The sequence below is a fragment of the Chamaea fasciata genome, unplaced genomic scaffold (assembly GCF_029207755.1).
Source record: "Chamaea fasciata isolate MVZ Bird 193981 ecotype frontalis unplaced genomic scaffold, bChaFas1.0.hap1 SCAF_1, whole genome shotgun sequence".
Taxonomy (NCBI): Eukaryota; Metazoa; Chordata; class Aves; order Passeriformes; family Sylviidae; genus Chamaea; species Chamaea fasciata.
Genome location: NW_027094086.1, coordinates 124454539 through 124474330, shown reverse-complemented (window position 1 = coordinate 124474330; position 19792 = coordinate 124454539). Strand labels below are relative to the sequence as shown.

General features: G+C 36.4%; 1 protein-coding gene across 1 annotated transcript in view; it reads right to left on the bottom strand.

The window, feature by feature from the left end:
* Positions 1-970: 970 nt before the first annotated feature.
* MEOX2 (mesenchyme homeobox 2) overlaps positions 971-19792 on the bottom strand; it is a 53686-nt gene continuing 34864 nt past the window's right edge. The window contains exons 2-3 of the mRNA XM_066196463.1: positions 14882-15054; positions 971-2281 (exon numbers count right to left, since the gene is read on the bottom strand). Of these exons, the coding sequence (XP_066052560.1) occupies positions 2057-2281; positions 14882-15054 (398 nt within the window). The 3' untranslated portion in view covers positions 971-2056. The remainder of the gene's footprint in view (positions 2282-14881; positions 15055-19792) is intronic.

Below are 19792 nucleotides of genomic sequence, written 5' to 3'. Positions count from 1 at the left end.
ATTTTGAAATGTAGTTATATTTTGTTTAAGAGGGGAGAAAAATTGTCAAGAGTAAAAAGCTTTAGTGTGAATCATTTCAAGTTTCTTCTGTTCCGACAATCCCTGCAAAACCCAGAAAGCTTTTCCCATCCAGACATAAAATCAAAAATAAAAAGTGTTCTTAATAGTTAGCTTACTTCTTTTATCCCATCTCTGTTCTCAGCACTTTTCTATGACAAAAGCATTTGAAAAAGAACTGAGAAAAAAATGCAAAGCCCCTTAACTGCTGTAATCAATAAAATGCACTGAAGTCTTTTAAGAAATTAATTACCCGTTGCTGGGGTATTTTGAACTAAAATGGTCACGACAACAGTTAATGTACTAGAAAGATCAAAGTTACAGTGGAAAGGATTTGGAAAATCACACAGATTTCTTGATTGCATTTAACTTTCATGATGCCCTACTGCTCCACATAGCGGAGTTTCAGTGGATGCTCACAAGTATTGTCTAGGATATGCACATTTATTGCTCCCTCTTTTTTTCACTCATCTCCTTTTATTGCACTACCCAGTCCAATTAATCTCTGAGGTTTTGGGGAGATGCTTTGAGGTTTTTCTCCTAAACAACTTTATTGAACAAAGGCATGATTAATATAAGTATGCATCCCTTCCTTATATTTATTCCCTTTTATCCAATTCAACAAACTTCAAAAAAATAACCCTTTACATTTGCTCTGAATCTGGAGAAATGGCTGAACACACTCTTGTTGGTTTTGGCTGAAGACATCATTAGCTGCTAGTTAAATTTTTGCTGCTAACAGAAAGTGTTTCCCAAATGGATCAAGGTAGAAGGTTTATCCAAGATTAAAAGCCTAAATTTGAAAACAGCTTTGTGTTGTCCCCAGAAGTTCCAAAAGACACAAAAAGAGACAGAGCTTCTAAGGCAAAAATCACTTTTAGAGTCCTATGAAATCACTGTAGAGAGACCAGAGTTACTTAAAAAGGATTATTTATTAAACATATTTCTTTACAAAGTACAATCAATAGTTTGCATTAAATTTTGGGGTTTGGTATTTGCCTGTATGTACACAAAAGCTTATAACAGAAAATGTGTCTTGATTTTACACATGGGACACAATATAGAGTTACCTTCATTTTTTGTTTCCTACCAACATAAGCAGTTGATACTAAATTTCAGTTTATCTGCTGTTTTTTCAAACTGAACATGAAGCAACAACATTTCTGCAGAGTGTCAGCATTTATCAATGTACTCAGTTATGAAAAAATAGAAATGAATAATCCTTTGGAATGTTTCCACTGAGATGAGTGGAACATGACATTTTTGCCAGGTTACTGGACTATCCTTATGATCGTAAAAATCACTTTTTGCAGTTATAAGATAGGAAGAATTGAGGAGCTAGGTAAATTCAATAATACCCTATTAGCAGCAGTTGATAGTAAATGCAACATAAGGTTTGTTTTGTCTGTCATACAAGGATGTGTCCTAGCAGACACTATTGTACTGTTCTCTACTTGAACAAAAGTATCTGCATGTATTGTATGTCTTTGGAGAAACAAAACAAAGATATAGAGACAAAAAGCCATTTATTGTCATGAGTGACTACTGCCATCAGCTAATATGAATGCATTGCTAAAAATTAGTGAAGACAGGAAAATGCTGTAAGGTAAATATATACAGAGTTAAAATACATTTCTTATCCACTAGATAGTGATTTTGTGGCACTGTGGTTTTCAGAATATAACGTCTTTTGGGAGCAATGTAATTTTCAGTGCAAGCTTAAGCAAAAATACCTGCCCGCTGTCATAAAAACGACAAACAAATCTGGAATGTTCAAAGTAAGTTTGTCTTCCACTTCTCCACTCTTGAGGCACCTTTAAGACATGGCACTTACTGTAAACCATCTAAGAATCGAGAAAAGCAGACACAATAAGCCTGAATTTTCCGTAACAACTTTAAAGATCACTGCCAGAGTCACTTGCATAAGTAAACGATGCCTGTGTAAGGCTTGCCAGCAAAGCATCTTTCCTGAGAACGGAGCTGGGACACTCTCTGTGTATCATAAGTGTGCGTGCTCAGAGCTGTGGTCGCTGTCGTGGCTGTCGTCGTTGGCTAGTGAGTCCCCCGTGTGCTGGAGCCCAGCGGCGCCGATGCCGGAGAGCTCAGAGGGGAGCAGCGTGCCCTTTTTCACGTTCACCAGTTCTTTCTCCCGGGCTGCTGCCCCTTGCTGGCCCCCTTTTACACGCTTCCACTTCATCCGTCTGTTCTGGAACCAAACTTTTACCTTCACGGGAGAAAGACAAAACAGGAAAATAAAGATGGGGTCACTGAAGGTAAAAAATGAACTTTCTACCTGTAGCACAGCACTTGGGGATTGTATTTTTCTAATGTGCCTTTCTGTCTGGACGGTAAAGAGCTTAGCAAGCTTTTCCTGAAGATCAGGCAATTCAGTTTTGGATAAGATGTGAACACTGGGGATAATGACTGCAAGGGAGAAAAAGGGGTTACTTGAAGAAGACAGCTGGGATATCTGCTACAGACATTTCTGTAGGAACATCTCCGAGCCCTTTAGAAAACATTAAAAAGATTACATACTCTTGAAAAACATATTAATGCCATTTGTCAGGGAGACAAACAAAGGCAAAATGTTTCCCATCAAGGGACTGTGCAAAAGAACATACATACTGAGTAAAAGAGAAAAGAGAACTCTTCATCAGAGGGTAGTTACTCTGCAAAGCAACTTGCCTGAAAAGTTGGGGTTGCTTTCTGCTTTGTTTCTCTAAGCTGGTGATGATTTTCAGGTGCAGCACTTTAAAGGTGCTTTTTTTTTTTGTAAACTTGCTGAAGTATCTGAAAGACCGTTTCTTACTGTAAGAGCTTAAGACTTCCCTGTCTATTTCACAAATGTATTCAAATTATTCTAGTCAATTGATCCTTTATTCTGCTACATTTAACTATTCTAGTCAATTGATCCTTTATTCTGCTACATTTAACTGTAGACCGTGATCAAATTTTTTAGACAAATAAATACCCCCAAAGTCAGAAAGCAAGGAATTTATAAATTTGAGTCAAAAATAACAAATAATTTCAGATAAGAATGAAAAAGAAATTCATAACATGGAAGACTAAAAATGTATCTGTGTTTAAGTCACATTAAACCCCAAGATTTTACTCCAGCTGAAACTCATTTCCCCTCCTCCCCATCTCTGTATGGAAATATATAAGGGAAAAGTAAACCTAAATTATTTGCACTGCAAACCACAATGTTTTTCAATAGCCAAAAGAAAAAAAAAAAAAAAAAAAAAAGATGTGCATAGCAGCTGTCAAATATATTAGACCAGATTAAAGGCTGATTCCAGATCAGCTTCAAGTTCTGTCACTGAGAACAGTATGAATACAATATTGTTCGGTTTGATTCATTTAGAGTTAATGTTGCTGAAAAATCTTGTGTGTGTGTGTGTGCAGCTCTTCAGATGAAGGTTCCACAGAAAAATAAACAATGCCTGCAACATTTAACTTGGAAAAAAAGCAAGGAAGCTTGAAATGCTGGTATATCCTCTGCTGTGTTTAGCAGAATGTGTTTCAGAGTTTTAAAAGAATCAGCAAGCAACAGGCACAGCAGGATATATTGTACAACATGAGTAATAGAGCCACAAAAATGCTGTTTTGCTGAATCTGTCTTACACATCCAGGAAACCTCACAGTTTTTAACCTTTACTATTGCTTTGAATTTTACATTAAAATTTTACTACACTTGAACTGATAGATAGTGTCACTATCTTTGTAAATGTATATAGGAAGGAAGAGCGGTTATTTTTTTAATACTCTATATTCCTGTTAAAGCCAAAGTGAGCTGTTAAGGCAAATCACTTGGGAACAGCGCAAAATGATTCCAGGTTAGTTAAGAGCCTTAAAGCACAGGATATCTTTTCCTCTAGTCAACTCATCAGAGCCAAAAAAATCTAGCTTGCAAAGTGAAGTGTAAGAGGGAAGGTATTTATTACTGGCTGCTGGGATGTTGGAAATTACCATACTCAGGACTGGTACCAGAAGTGTCTGTGTAAACAACGTCTTCAAAAGGGTACAGCATTGGCAGCTTTCTGGTAAAAGTGATAATGTTATTTTGTTTCGTTTTTAGTGGTTTTTTTAAACAGTGAAGTTTCCCTTGCAAACAGCACTGCTCCACTTGTGCCAGATTGTGCAGTAGATGCAATTGCAAACACAATCTAAGCATCAAAAATAATACACTTTGGATTAGACACATTATCACAGGATATTATCACACTTCTTATGAAATGAGTGCCAAGAGAATTTTCTTTGGTAAAAAGAAATTACAGGATTGGAGTAATTGTTAAAACATCCAAGCAGTTCTATGGATATTTCTAGGTCCTTGAACATTCACAGGATAATTCATAGCATTCAAAGCCTAGAAAAGAGTAATAATGTATAGAAAACATGGTTTCAAGAAAAATGACAATGATACATTTGAAGTAAAAGTTTCAGTCCACAGTCTGGATGCAACTTATTTTAACTTACTGGAACAGGAGGCATCCAGGCCTTCTGGATGCAGTCAGTTCATTTGTGGATACTTGAGAAACTGAAGCTAATACTCCTATGACCAGTCAGACACTGTCCTGGATGGGACAGGAGTGAGCAGGATGATTATTGCCTGGCTTCTGTTACAGGTGCTAATTTCTGTTCTCTCACAGACAAAACTAATTCTCACATCTGCCTGAGCTGACATTTTTTTTACTGTTTTCTACTGTAATTTAATAAATTATTCTGGTTCTCATTTTTATGACAATACGTTTTGGTTCTGCTTGTTGTAATCCAGGTCACTTCACGTAGCAGAGTTGAGAGCAGTCTGTCTCATTGAGTATTAAACCCAAAAGAATGACCTCAACTTCCAGGTAATGAGTAGCTGAATCCAGGCTGGGGAGTACTTCTTCACTCATATCACCAACCTTCAGATCAGCTTGTAAAATCATGCCTTAAAGTGCCTCCACCAGGGATTAGTAGAGGTCAGTAAGTACCTGCATATTAGTTGATATAAATCAGTAAAGGGATGATGACTTCCCTATTCGAGAATAAGCACAAGATGTATTTCCATATTCCTCCAAGGATCCAGTATGCATCTATGTCAGCATGTGATCCATTGTATGGGAAACATGGCATTTGGGGAAAGTTGGGCTGAAACTACTCCTTTGCATGCACTCTCTGGAGTGTAGAAGGGAGACAGTAACCCTGACAATCTCATAGGAGGAAATTCACTTCTGATGGATATATAGCCTTTCCATAAAGAGAAAATGGTAACAATGTTAAAAAGGTGGGGAAGGTATTTTTTGGGTTTTTTTCAGTTTATTAATTTAAATAAGCTGCATCTCATTTACTTACAGAATGTAAAATAAGCAATTGCCTTTTTGGTATGTCAAAGATTATTCTCAAAAGCTAGAAATCATTTATAGTGAAGTTTATAATTGAAAATATTGTGTTTATTTTGATGCCATTTGCCGTGGTAATGTACCACAGGGCTCTTATATAAGGGAATACATTATACATCCACAAAATATTTTTAATATATATTTCTTTATGTCCTCCATTATGAAATATTGAAGTCCACTTTTGATCTGATCTAAAGTACACTAATGTCAATGTGAGATTTTCATACAGCTCAATAGACTCTAAATGAAGACTTTAATGCTCATGTGCTAATAATATGAGACAGGTACTTCACTTGTTATTTCCTCTAGAGATCAAATTTAGATATTGGAATTCTGAACTTCCTTTGGAGCTGAAGAGCCAGTTATAGAGGATATAATTGTTACTGATATGTGATCCATTGATATTTTAGTAATGGAAAGGAAGTGAAGCAAACTTTGTGTGACGTAATTTAGAGCATCAGTTTATCTTGGTTCATGGAAAAACATGCTTTTTAAACACACATTTAAATCATCTCATAAACATGAATCAAAGCAAAACATCCTGAAAAACATAAAGGAGAAAGGTCAAAGAAAAAAGACAGAAAATAAAAGAAATAGACTAGACTAGACTAGGAAAGATCAAGAGTGACAGAGAGTGACTGAATGAATGAAAGAAAAATACAGAAAAATTAAAATAAAAATAAAGGAGAGAGAAAAAAAAATCCTTACTGAAATGAACTTGAAAAATTTTTGAAATTTCCCCCAATGAAAGAACTAGTGGTCACATTTATGACTTCTGCAAAAAACTGTACCTTTTAAAGAAGCTTAAAGATCTATTGTGGCAAACCTAATTAGATTTACAAAGCTTTTAGTGTTATTTTTCAAGGCTGAGTTAGCTCCAACAGGGTCTTAGTGTGCTCACCACCTCCCAGAATCAGGTCCTGATTGCCTACTGTTTATTGAAATGCACTCCCTCTTCTCCACCCTTTGACTAGCACAACTTGACTGTATAGAGCAAGCAGATGTATGCACAGAAAACAAAGGAAGTGGCGGGAAATGAGCTATATTAAAGATGATGGTAGCATTAACAGCTGTTTCTAAATGAGCCAGTCTATTGAGCACATCTGCTTACTGGCACGAAAGCCCTGTTTCTTTTCCCTTAGTCAACAAGTTGTTTAGCATCTGCATCTCCATATCTGATGATTAGTCTGTTACTTAAGAGATGAGTAAATTATTTCTCATCGCGTATCTCTTGATATACCAGATAAATACTTTTGCTGTGACCAATTTATTTTAAGGTCTGCTCTGTAGGAATCATAGGAGGGGAGTCAAAACAAGGAGGTTGACATTATTAGTGTCTACATTGCCAAAATAATTGTTACATACTTATATAGGTCTTTAGTAGTCTTAGGGGACATAAGATGTGCTGTGTTCCATTGTGATCTTTGGTATAATTTCCTGATGTGGACATCAACAAATCCTTTTGATTAAAAATGCAAATATTTCCTAAACTTCTGGTTGAATGCTCCTTCTTCAGCAGACCCTTTCAATCATGTTAACTTTAAGAATAGTTGACTGATAAATTAATGACAGAATTCAAACTACCTTAGTTGCACTATCTACTCCCTTTATTCTTTTAAGAAAAAATACTTTCTCTTTATAAATACTATTTTCTGGAAATGAAAAATTCTTTCCTAAAATCAGGTTTTCTGTTCCAGGTTTTAGTGGCATGAGTCCCAAACAAGATTAAAATTTGAGGCCTGATATCTAGAGAGCTTTAAAAAATTAGAAACGAGAGTGCTGTGCCAGTTGTAACTGTTCCTTTGCTTTAAGGGATCCACATTTCTAAGCAACAGTCTTTGCAGTTAGTATCCTAAATTCCATGTTTCAATAGACCTAAATGATATGGCATGAAGACTGAAGCATCAGGCCTTTAAAGCATTCTGTCTTGGTCAGCCACTGTCCATTTTCTTTTGCTTTTATTATTTTTAAATCTTTCAATTTACTTTCCTCTAATACAGACAAACATATGAATAACAAAAAATAACCCTGAGTTTTTGAAATTAAAAAAAAAAAGAGGTTTACTTCTAAACTTTCTTTGGCCTTGAAAACATCCCTGTTATTTTTAGATAGTACATTTCTGCTGCCAAGTTTTAAGGATAGTCAAACTTCTGAACTTTACAGAAATCCCCGGTGTTAGACTGCTGAAGCTTACCTTTTTTGCATATATGGAGATAGTATTTTCATGATAGTTAATTCAGAAACTTACAGAAGTAAATGGAAATATACAACCAACGAAAAATGGTTGAGTTCATAGAATTTGACTTGAAGGAATTCCATTTTCTATTCCAAAGAAATTCTCATAAAAACCTCAAATATTTTTTAGAAATTAAAACTAGTTTAAATAAATCTTAGTATTAAATGTCTTCTTAGTTACTATAAAATATTTCCAAAATCCATCACTTGAAGAAAATTGACTTATCTTTGGAAATTAATGAGTGGTACCAGAACCTTGTGATTAAAACTACTTAAGTCACCTGCTCACTTATTTAAAATGATCTGCTCAGTGTTACATTACAGAACTTTGCACTGAATGTGTACAAGTACTTTGCAGCAGCTGTTGAGAAAAAGGGGAGGTTTTGGCAGGTGCACAAAGGACAGCTGGAGCTTTTGGCACCCAGGAAGGTGTAGGAGTGAGTTCTGGTTTATCGTTACATAAAAGTCAGTTGAGATTTTGGTACTGCTTAGGTGATACATTCTCCTTTCTACCACCCACGTTTGAACAGGGATGGAATAGACATTATATTTCAGAGGACAGCAGTGATAGCAGAACTTCATTCCAGTTTCAGAAATCTTGGGGAGCACTCAGTTTGCCTCCCTACACTCCATCCAAAGAACAGTTTCCTACTCTACCAATGGTCTTCAAAATTGATTTCATGATCAAACAGCTAAACCTCCTGAATCAAACCTTCTCTAAAGCAGATTTCACAGTTAACATATCTTAAGCAGAAAGATGTACAGTATTTCAGGTACCTTCCTCCTACTGACTTGTTTTACATCTTTTTATTTACATAAGGACATATTTTTTGTAAAATTAGTCTTTCCTTTTTTTTTAGTTAAAGGTAAAGAACGGCAATCTGTGGGGCTGCTGCTAAAACTCCCTCTACCTTATTCTCCTGTAATACATCTTTTAAGAGCCTACTTTCATCCATTTCTTTACATATGTATCGTACCTAAAGGGGGCTCACAAGGATGGAGAGGGGCTTTTGATAAGGGCATATAGTGATAGGACAATGGGGAATGGTTTTAAGATGAAGGAGGGTAGGTTTAGATTAGACATTAGGAAGAAATTCTCTACTGTTAGGGTGAGGTTGCCCAGAGAGGTTGTGAACTCTCCATCCCTGCAAGTGTTCAAGACTGGAATGGATGAGGATCTGAGCAACTTGGTGTAGTGAAATGTTCCCTGCCCATGGCAGGGCAATTGGAACTGGATGATCTTTAAGGTACTCTAACCGAAACAATTCCATGATTCCATGTGTGATTGATTGTGTGATTACAAATCTACAAAATAAACCAATGGTGAGAAACTAATTTGCGGGGAAGATGATCTTTAGCTAAACTTTCCTCTTCTTTGTGTAGACATTTACCTCCATGAATTACTCACATGTAGAGTAATTACTTTATGATAAAAAAAATTTAATGTGTATCACTTTGCACCCATTTTGCACAGATCAACGTTTCTCAATGACCTGCATAAAAAATATCTCCTTTATTCTGCATGTTCATTTTTAACTCCATAATCATTGGTTCTCCATAGATTTCTTCTATTTCTTAAAGTGACTACGAATGACAAATTTAAATGAAAAAATTAGCACTCTCTTGCTACACAGCTGACAGAAGCCACAGCTTTCTCAGCTTGAGTCTAAGAAAGAGCAGGGGTAGGTAATGGCAGTGCCTCACACACTTTGTAAAAGCAGCTGTATGAGCTGCTAATATTCCTGTCAATATCACATATGCTTCTTGGCACAGGCAGAGGTTTCTCCCCACCCAGTACCTCATGGGGTTTCTCTACAGGTGTAGAGTCAATTCACAACTAACAGCTTGAAGTTCTAGGATCTTTGCATATGAATTGCTTGTTTGAATTCAATCAATACTGCAAATTAAATATGCTGATTGAATTTTTGGCTTGTGATTTTTTTTAAAAAAATTATTGTACAAATCTAAATTATACACAATTCATAACTAAGTTTTCTAGCTGCATTCTTTCCTGAGAAAGAACAGAGGTAGCACAGTAAGTCTTACTGCAGGTATTTATATTACTCAAGACAAGTATCCAAGTTTTATTGTATTAAGAGTGTTACTTTAAATAAACAAAAAATCTAAAGGATTTCAAGCTACACAAACTCATTATTATAGTGTGGATAGAGTGTGCTTAACAAATGGAAGTGTGGAATGAGCAGCTGTCTTTCAGAGATGATGTGACAACATGACAGACAGATATGGTCAAGCCTGTCTTATCAATACTGTTTGATTTTGTTTGATTTTTGTTTGAAACTATTCACCACCTAACCGCAGAAAACTAGCTTCCTAAAGTAGAAAACTAGTTATGCCATGTAATGCATGAAGAGACATTTATACTTCCAGAGGCTGTGCAGAACAAACACATGATGGAGGAATATTGAACTCCCTGTTTTCTTGTCTGGGTGACCAAGTGAAGTCATCCTTACCTTACCAGTGAAGTCTAAAAAATGCAGTGATTAGCCTCCCTGGACCTTTGTAATGCTGAGAAGTATTTTAATCAAGTCACTTGTGATGAATCTTTGAGGTAACCAGGTCTGGAGAAAAATTTTCTTATAGTAAACTTCATGTAGTATTTGCATGGTCTTAACAATACAGTGCTACAGTGTGGGTTATGGTACTATACCAAAGTATAATTTAAATAATAGTGCTGCCTCCTTCCATTTCTGGCAGAAAAAGGCATCACAAAGCTTCTTTCTTTGTGACTCATTCCATGTTGGTACCATATGCATGGAAGTCAAACACTTGCTACAAAAGCATTCTTCACTTGGACAAAATGTTGTCTTTTGCCTATGCAAAATCAATGGCTTTAGGCCTTTTATAAATGATTGGTAGCATCTAGGCAGATATTGGAAATTAAAGTTGAGAAGAAATAAACCTCTCATTCCATCAGCAGAATTTAATCTGACTAGGTGGGATTTTCCGTTTATGTTGGCAAACTGATGCATTACATATTTGGACTGTTTATTCCGGTAACCTTAGCTAGCCTGAAGAACTGCAACATTACTCTTTTGATTAGCTCCATGCAAAAAGATCTTGCAAGATGGAAAGATCTCCTACTCTTTCTATATTTGGCAGGATCAACTCCATAAAAATGTCCATTTTGCCACTCCTCTGATACCCCACTGCAGCTGCTTCCTCTCCTCATCCCACAGTGAGATATTAAAAAGTCTGCATGGAACCTTCTCCAAGTTTATCTGGACGTACAAAAAAGCCAAGAATGCGCTTGTCAAGCTTACAAATATCTAGGGAGCTCAGATAGTTTTTAGTCTAACTAGCTCTTCAAAATATAATAGAGGCCTGCCAGCTGAAAATTATTAAATGCTGCCTGATCTGGGATTGTGAGTGCACTCTATAGGAAAGGGAGCAAGAATTATATGTACCTATATTTCTGGAATACTTACAGTACCATAATAGAGCCATCCTACGACCAGATGTGCTTAAAATGCTCTCAAAGTGCACTCTTAATATCTAGGCAATTGAGGCACTTATTTCATTTCATCCTCCTGTCTTGTAACTCAGGTTTCCTTTTTAGGGAGTTAGAGGATTACTTCCTTCTCTTGAGCCATATGTTGTTAGGGATTTTTTTTTCATTATTATTTTTTGTGAAATAGCCTTCCATGAGTCATTTATGTTTTAACTGATCTTGTAAATTATTTCAAAATTCAAATGAAGCCTTACTTTGGTGACTGCAGAAAGCTTTAATATCCTTATATAGCTTTTTAAATATGGTTAGATATATGGTTTTTTCTACAGCTTGTTTAAATGCCAGAAAGGTAATTATGAAGTGTTAGTTGGTCAGTGCCTCTTTTAATCTGTGGCGTATAGTAGAAATTATCACTTTAGTCAAGAGGAAGATAGAGATTTTTTAAGATAATAGGCTCCATGATTTATCTCACATCTTGGGAAATAACTGAAAGTTGTAGCTTTAGGATGATCCAACAATACTTTCCCCACATTATTTTGTTGTTCTTCTGTCTCTGAATAATACAGTTGTCATTTTTTTAAAATCTTAGTGAAAAAATAATGGTAAACAAATAATTCCATCAGGGGTTAGGTCTGCTCCCAAACTATTTTCCAAGCAGATACAGTCATTCACCCAAAAGCCACCACTACTTTTTTGCCATTGTACTATCTCAAGCAAGTTTCAATTCTCTGTATGCAAATTTCAGTTCTCTGTATGCAAATTCATGAGACATCATGAACTCTCCCAACACCAAGAGGTCTACAGCATGTGATGAGATCAAGGCTATCATTTTTGTTTTCACTTATTTCGAACAAAGGAACTACTACTACTTTCAAACAAAGGAACTATCAACTACTGCATTTTATGTAATGCAGCTTTGGGGAAAAATACTAAAGAAAAATGGTTTCTCAAACAGCGATTTTCTAAAAATGCCACCTCACAGGAAAGAGGGGCGGGGGCATGGTGGATAATTCTATCAATATATTTTTAGATAAATTGTTTACACCTGTTTAAGGTGGTATCAAATGTGATCTCCTCTGTAGGGACAGCTGTTTTAAAAAAAAGTATTAACACTAGTAAGAATGAAAATAAGTGCTGTTATCTCACTGAAGAGTAATAATTAATTTTGGTAATGATGGAAAGACAGGTCTTGAAGGAGAGTTCCCTCTCTTAACAGGAGAGAAAAGAAATATTATTGTCACACCACCCTCACCCTGAAGTACATTTTTAAGTCACTGGAAGAATACTGGTGTATAACAAGTATGCAAGAAGAGCCAAGTCTTTTGATTCATGGCACTCAGCTTCTGAAGTCTGCCATATACCATGGCAACCCATACCCAGATCCATACTATTTACACCATTTTTCTATCAAAGCAATATATTTCGTTTAAAAGAGACATTTTTACTTTACAACATTACTTGGCTTGCTATGGTTCAGAAACTGAAAAATATGTCCAGAATTTCCCCTCAGTTTTCTTTTTTTTGATTAACAATACAGGTTTTATGCTTTTTTTTTTTGTTGTTGTTGTTTCTTCTTTTTTCAGACCACTTTACTGTGTGAAGATACAGAACTGGACTCTATCAAACTAAAAATCTTAATGCTTTCCTTTTCTAAGGTAGTCTTAAACAGGAAGGCAGGGAGGCAGGGAGGGAGGGAGGGAGGAAGGAAGGAAGGAAGGAAGGAAGGAAGGAAGGAAGGAAGGAAGGAAGGAAGGAAGGAAGGAAGGAAGGAAGGAAGGAAGGAAGGAAGGAAGGAAGGAAGGAAGGAAGGAAGGAAAGAAGGAAAGAAGGAAAGAAGGAAAGAAGGAAAGAAGGAAAGAAGGAAAGAAGGAAAGAAGGAAAGAAGGAAAGAAGGAAAGAAGGAAGGGAGTTATCTCTAGGAGCTCAGTTGTCATTCTGTGATAATCTGGGGAAGCAGAGAAGGATTAGATTACATAATTAAATAGACTAATGGCAATTCTATGGAAATTATCACAATAATCAGCAGAATGCTTAAAACTGATGCTTTGTGACAGCTAGAGAACAGCAAGTACTGCCATGACTTAAATAAATTCTCTGTGCATATGTAGCTGGGCTGCCTTTTCCAGAAACAATATTCAATATTTATCTGTCCCTTTTCAGTATGCTAAATGCTTTTAGATTAACTATTTTCTTCAGGATAGTGAACTCTCTCTTCATTTATCTGTACTACTTAACATGATCTTTGAATAAAAGAGTATAGAATTTCTTAGGGAGAACACTTAAATTCTAGGCCAAATTCACCATTATTAAATATAGGGATATATCCAGCTGACTGATTCATGTCAAATTGTCCAGCAGATATTTTTTAAAGTTTTTTTATCATTGTTCAGTTTCATGCTGACTGTACCTTTGTCACCAACACAAGAATTCATTCCTTCTCCCCTTAGCTGTCAAAATCAGGAGTAAATCTAAATAGAATAGGCAGTGTAAATGAAAAAAGGCAAAATTTTATCCACTGTTTGATAAAAAATTATGTGCTTCACAAATGTAACTACCGTATTTAAGTAACTGAATATTACCCCAGTGAAACCTGGCAATGTGGCCAAATCAAACAAGAAATTGCTCTGTTTTTCTTGAAAAGTTTGAAGGCACAACTATTCTCTAGAAACTTGCAAAGCAAAAAGCTGTTGCACTTGCTTTTGTGAGTAAACATTCATTTTTTTTAGAAAAGGCTGGATTTTTGCTGGATTTGATATGTGTACCTATGGCAGGTGTTAATGAAACTCAAGAAAATTGCAAATCTTCTTATATGTAGACTTCACAAATCATTATGCCATTTTGCTACCTATTTTGAGTATGTCATTATCTTACTAATTGCATCTAAAGCAATCCCTCAATCTCATACTGATTCCTGAAAAAAGAATGACTATCCGTGGGCAAAAATCTTTCCATTTTAATATTAAAACTGTAGGAAATATTTCATCAAATTTTATGTACTTGAGGCCAGTATTCTAAACTTTACTAAAACACATTTTCAAAATGTGTACAATTTGAAATGTGATTTCACTACCTATTTAGTATATAGAGATGAGATCCTGAAATATTTTAATACATGTGTAACATGGATATTTCCATTAGAAATCAATGTGACAACATGCATGATGAAACTTAAGCACATGCAGAAGTGTTTCCTGGACCACAGTTTGGTGAGCAGGAAACCAGTAACAGTGATAAGAAATTCCATCATCTCTGGTTTCAGAGAGCAGGGTAAGATAAAGGGTTTTAAAATGCCTGTATCCCAGTTTTGCTGGCGTTCCCATTATTGCTGCCATCTGGAAACAGGATGTTCAGAAACTCTGCATTAATGGCCACTGCATATACTTAATAGATCGAACCAAGATGCTCGTATTTGTTGCATGCAGGCAAACCAACTATTTGTGCACAAAGTGTTTGGGACCTAGATTAGAAAAGACGTACACCCATCTAACAGATCTATTACTCAAGCTTTTATCTTCCATCTCTGCCTAATAGATGAAATTAATCTGTAAGTGGTACATATAAAAGTATAAATTACTTTCATAGCAGAGAAATAATAAATGTATATAATTTTGCTTAAAACATTCAATCTGATATATCAACATAAATATTAGCATTATAAACAGGAGCTTTACTGTGAGGAACTACTAATCACTGGTATGTATTGAGCAGGCATTTAAAGTCCACTATTTTTCACCAGTACCTGTCTTTCAGTGAGGTCAAGGTTTACTGCTATCTCATATCGTCTCAGCCTGGTCAAATAGTTATGATGAGCAAATTCTGCTTCTAGCTCTCTGATTTGCTCCTTGGTGAAAGCTGTCCTTTCCTTCCTGGGTTTACTGTTGACCTCTGTCTTGTAGTTTCCTTCTTGGGAATCTGCAAAAAAAAAGTAAAAATGGATGTAATGACAAGTGTACAGCTCAACAGAAAACAAGCCCAAAGACAACAATAAGTTAAAGTTACATTCTTCAAACTTTCTTCTCTCTGAAACACACTACTGCTTTCATTCCTATGGAGCATTCACTGTAAATCAGGAAAGCGAAAGTAATTCTGGAAGACTTGAGCTGCTGCTTCCATTCACAAACATCAAACTTTAGCTGTGTTTCATTTTCCAACAATTCTCTGAAGAATTTCTGCAAAGCTTCAATTCCTTCCCACTGTTGGCAACTCGCAGTGCATCCAACCAGTACAGGATATGTATCATTTGATTACTGTACAATAAATAATACTTCAAGAATCTCTCTCTCCTATCATTTCACTAATACCTTAATCCAAAGCTGTTTTACAGCAGATACTTTAAGGCTTAGTCCAGTTACACATTCAGGGAAAGCTAACAGAGAAAGCATAGGAAGTAGAACACATGTCAAAAAGAAGTTGATGAGCATGTCCCATGGGATCTTCTCCTACTCATGCTAAGGTGCAGGTAGGAACTTCTTGGCACAGCTGGTATCAGTATAGGACATTTGCTACCACTGAAGCTCATTACCTAAGGAATACTTTAGCCTCAATCAGAGGAGCTTTGCTGAAAGTTTCATTATCACCCTCATAATTCCTTTTACTACCAGAAACAGGTATATTTGGTCCTGACCCAAACTACTGAACTCAGTCGCTCAGTGACAGTCATTCTATTGCTGTCAGTGAAGTAAGTTTAAATAAATGAATGTTTGAACTATAAGAAAAAAAAAAAGAGAGAGAGAAAAAAAGAAGAAAGAAGAAAGAAGAAAGAAGGAAGAAAGAAGAAAGAAGAAAGAAGAAAGAAGAAGAAGGAAGAAGAAGAAGGAAGAAGGAAGAAGAAGAAGGAAGAAGAAGAAGAAGAAGAAGAAGAAGAAGAAGAAGAAGAAGAAGAAGAAGAAGAAGAAGGAAGAAGAAGGAAGAAGGAAGAAGGAAGAAGGAAGAAGGAAAAAGAAGAAGGAAGAAGGAAGAAGGAAGAAGGAAGAAGGAAGAAGGAAGAAGGAAGAAGGAAGAAGGAAGAAGGAAGAAGGAGGAAGGAAGAAGGAAGAAGGAAGAAGGAAGAAGGAAGAAGGAGAAGAAGAAGGAGGAGAAGAAGGAGAAGAAGGAGAAGAAGGAGAAGAAGGAGAAGAAGGAGAAGAAGAAGAAGAAGAAGAAGAAGAAGAAGAAGAAGAAGAAGAAGAAGAAGAAGACATTTGTAAGTTTGGGTATGATACAACACCTATAAATCCAAAATTAGCAGTATTGTATGATCACTACGAGTATCATTAGTCAAATTCTGGCCTCACAAACCATCTTAAAAATGTCACAGATTAATTCACGCTTCAGCTGCTGATTTAAAATAGAAACATGCATCAACATCCAAATGAACCGGCTCACAAAAAAATCACTCCCTGGACTCTGTGTCAGATGAATCATCGGCATGTCTGAGCCTGTCCAACTGGCCAGTGAGTCTGGTTTCAAATCTACATTTTAGAAAGGTATAAGAATGTTTTCACTTTTTGTCAGTCACTCTGTTACTTGGAAGGGAATTTCAGGGTTTGGGGAGTTTTTTAATGAGAACTGTTGATGTGTGACTCATTGCTATAGTCATTAATGTAAAATGTTTTAAAGCTAATGGCTGCATATCACCAAAGCTCTACTTTTGCTGACATGACACACAGAACTTTGCTTCAAATGTGAAGTGTAGTGCTGGCTGTGTGACTGAGGGTATCCACCAAAGTTATTGAGTGGATCTGGGAGTTGTTCAGCCACAAGTGGAGTAGGGATTTCCTAGGGTAGGACCACATTAGATGGCAGACCCATTGACAATAGTGTGGGGCCAAGGACCTTTTCCAAACTCAACATAGAAAACTTAATATTTCAAAACCACCTTACACCTAGAAATTCACATTTCTTCCTTTATACTAGTAGGCAAACTAGAGTCACTGTAGCTTCTCTCCAAGTTTTTCTGTTTCAGAAACATGCACATTTTTTTTCCTTTAAATTTCCTTGTTTGCCATCCCATTGTAACATCCAAATACTAGTAGGTCACCTGAATTTAAATACTTAAACCCCCATATCCCCATTCCATTGAATCACTGAAGAGAGATATCTAAATTGTTATTCTTGCCATTTTGGCTTACCATTATTATACTTCCAGATGTGTTTCATACAGGTTTGAAAGCGGACTGGTGTGCATAGTCCTCATCTGCAGCATGATACAGAAAAGAATTTCATGGAAGTAATTTCTAAAGTCCTCTTGTAACTGTCCTAGTCATCCTGTGCCTGCATGAGGCCGTGAGCCAAGAAGTCTTCCCATGTCAGTGCTTGCTGTAAGAAAGATCCATGTCTCACTGCTTTCCAGATTAGAGGTTGTGTCTTTAAATAAAAGTAATGTGCCTACATAGAACACTGATACCACATCGAAAATTAAATACTAGAAATGAAGACATAAGTCTGGATACACAACAGAAAGAGGAGTCAAGGCTGTAAAACTTTTGTAGCTACTTCTATTGTGAATATTTGAAGGGAAAAACTTCAGGAGTACCCATCCAAACATGTCTCAGGAGGGTACTGTTCTCTGTAAGTGACTGAGACTTTTAACATGTGCAATTTTCGCAAACAGATGGTTCCCTGAGGAAAACAGTTTTGCTGAACAGCAGCAAATGCTTCTTCATAACATTCAGAGCCAATGGTTCTTAGGATACTGAGGGAATGGGAGGAATACTGGGATAAGGAAAGGGAAATATAGCTGCATAAGTAGCATATGTCCATCATCTTTGCCAACAGAGAGGATTCAGAACTGCTATCAAAGTTAGCCCACATAGATCCTGTGCAAATATAAGCATTCTTAGACTGTTAGTTATTTAGAAATTCCTTCCATTGCTGGATACTACCTTTCATTCAATACTGGATTCTAAATGCCTGACAGCCATGGTTTTTTCAGCAGTAAGATTCCACCAGCAGACTGACACAGTGAAAAAGTTGCAGAGTTTTATTTGGTTTTGAGAATATCACTGATTGTATTTGTAATAGTTGAAATACACTAAAAACCATATGGTATATTTCTGCTGAAAGAAGAAGTTGGAGAGGTACACAGAAACCTCGGACAGGCACAGAAAGCCGACTCCCTCTCAATACTGAGGTTAATGCAACAGAGCAACTGGAATCCCAGGAAATCTGTTTCAACAAAACTACGGCCAGCAAGACAGTGGTATTTTGCTTAATGCATTTGAGATATTGAAAACATATCTAAAAAGAGACTTAAATGGATACTAGTTAGGTGATCATGAGTCTCTTGCTGTCATCTGACCTGCTCGCTGCAGTGTTGCTGTGGTTCATGTACAGATGTACAGGTTGCCTTTCATGTCCTATTCATGTCATACTTCTTGGAATTTTATTTTTAAAATTTGGGGTTGTTTTCATTTCCAAGGAGAAAGAATCTAGGTTTACTAATTGGTTATTGTTTTTTTAACAGTCTATGGGAACTCTCATCTCTTTCTGACCTTCAGGACTCTGTTCATATCACCTGACTAGCTTCTCTTTGGTGGAAAATGGGTGGGAGACTTGGAAGAGATTCTTGGCAGAACTCACATCAGCCTACATCTGTTTTGCAGCTGTTGCAACTAAGGCAAGAAAAAGGTCCCAAGAACCTTAGTTTTCTTCTACTGGCTACATCTTATGCCAAGTGGTAGGTGTAGAGGCAGAGAACAAAGCCTAGGGGGAACTCAGTCAGACTACTTGCCTCTCAAAAGGCACACATAAAATACATACAGATGGTACAAACCACTTGATGAAAAATACAGTAATCTATATTGTCTGTCTTCTGCCTTCTGCCAGACAAATTCTGGCACACTTTCAGAAGATGTAGCCTACATGCAGGTATTTGTACCTTATCAGTCTCTCTTTCGGAAACCTTTGTTCTTTGCATGTCAAGTAATGTAGGCAGTTAAACACTGCTTTGAGGGATGCAGGTCATGCCTTTTCTTAGAACTGTTTTTATCACTTTTCAAAAACTCCAGGCAGCATCTTTTATATCTCCTGTTAGACAAAAATGCTTGTTGGTAACTGATGTAAGAGGGTTCCATTTGGAAAGACATTCAGAGTTATAAATGGCTGTTCCACAAATCTTTGAAGACTTAGATTTTTGCCAAGTTTAATAACAGCTCAAGATTTATTAAAATAAAAAAAAATCCTAATCACACTATTCCCCACCCTAAAAAGTTACTTCTGCTTTGCTTTAAGGAAAGGTTTGTTCTTAATCCCAAAATTTGTATTATCCCACCAGAGTTCCTATTTTCTTCTCTCTACATCAAGAGCTGAAGCATGCCAAGCAAACACAGGATCAAACTCCTATGTGTAGAATATGAAAAATGACAATTTTGATGTTTTTACTTCTGATACATGCCTGGGGAAAGAAAAGACTGATCACAGAACATGGAAAGAGACTGGTGGGGATGTCTATGGTAGAAAGATTTGCTAGTAACCAGATAGGGTCAGAATCAATGATAAAATGTGTAAGAAGCACCTATTTTTTTCTTCTTGTTCAACAGCTGACATACCTCCATTTTTTAGACAGAAATGAACATACAGGTAATACCAGTAATGTAAATCCCCGGACAAAAATTTTCAAAAATCAATCAGATTGCTAGTGTTCTATTGGTCATTACAGAAGGTTTTCAGA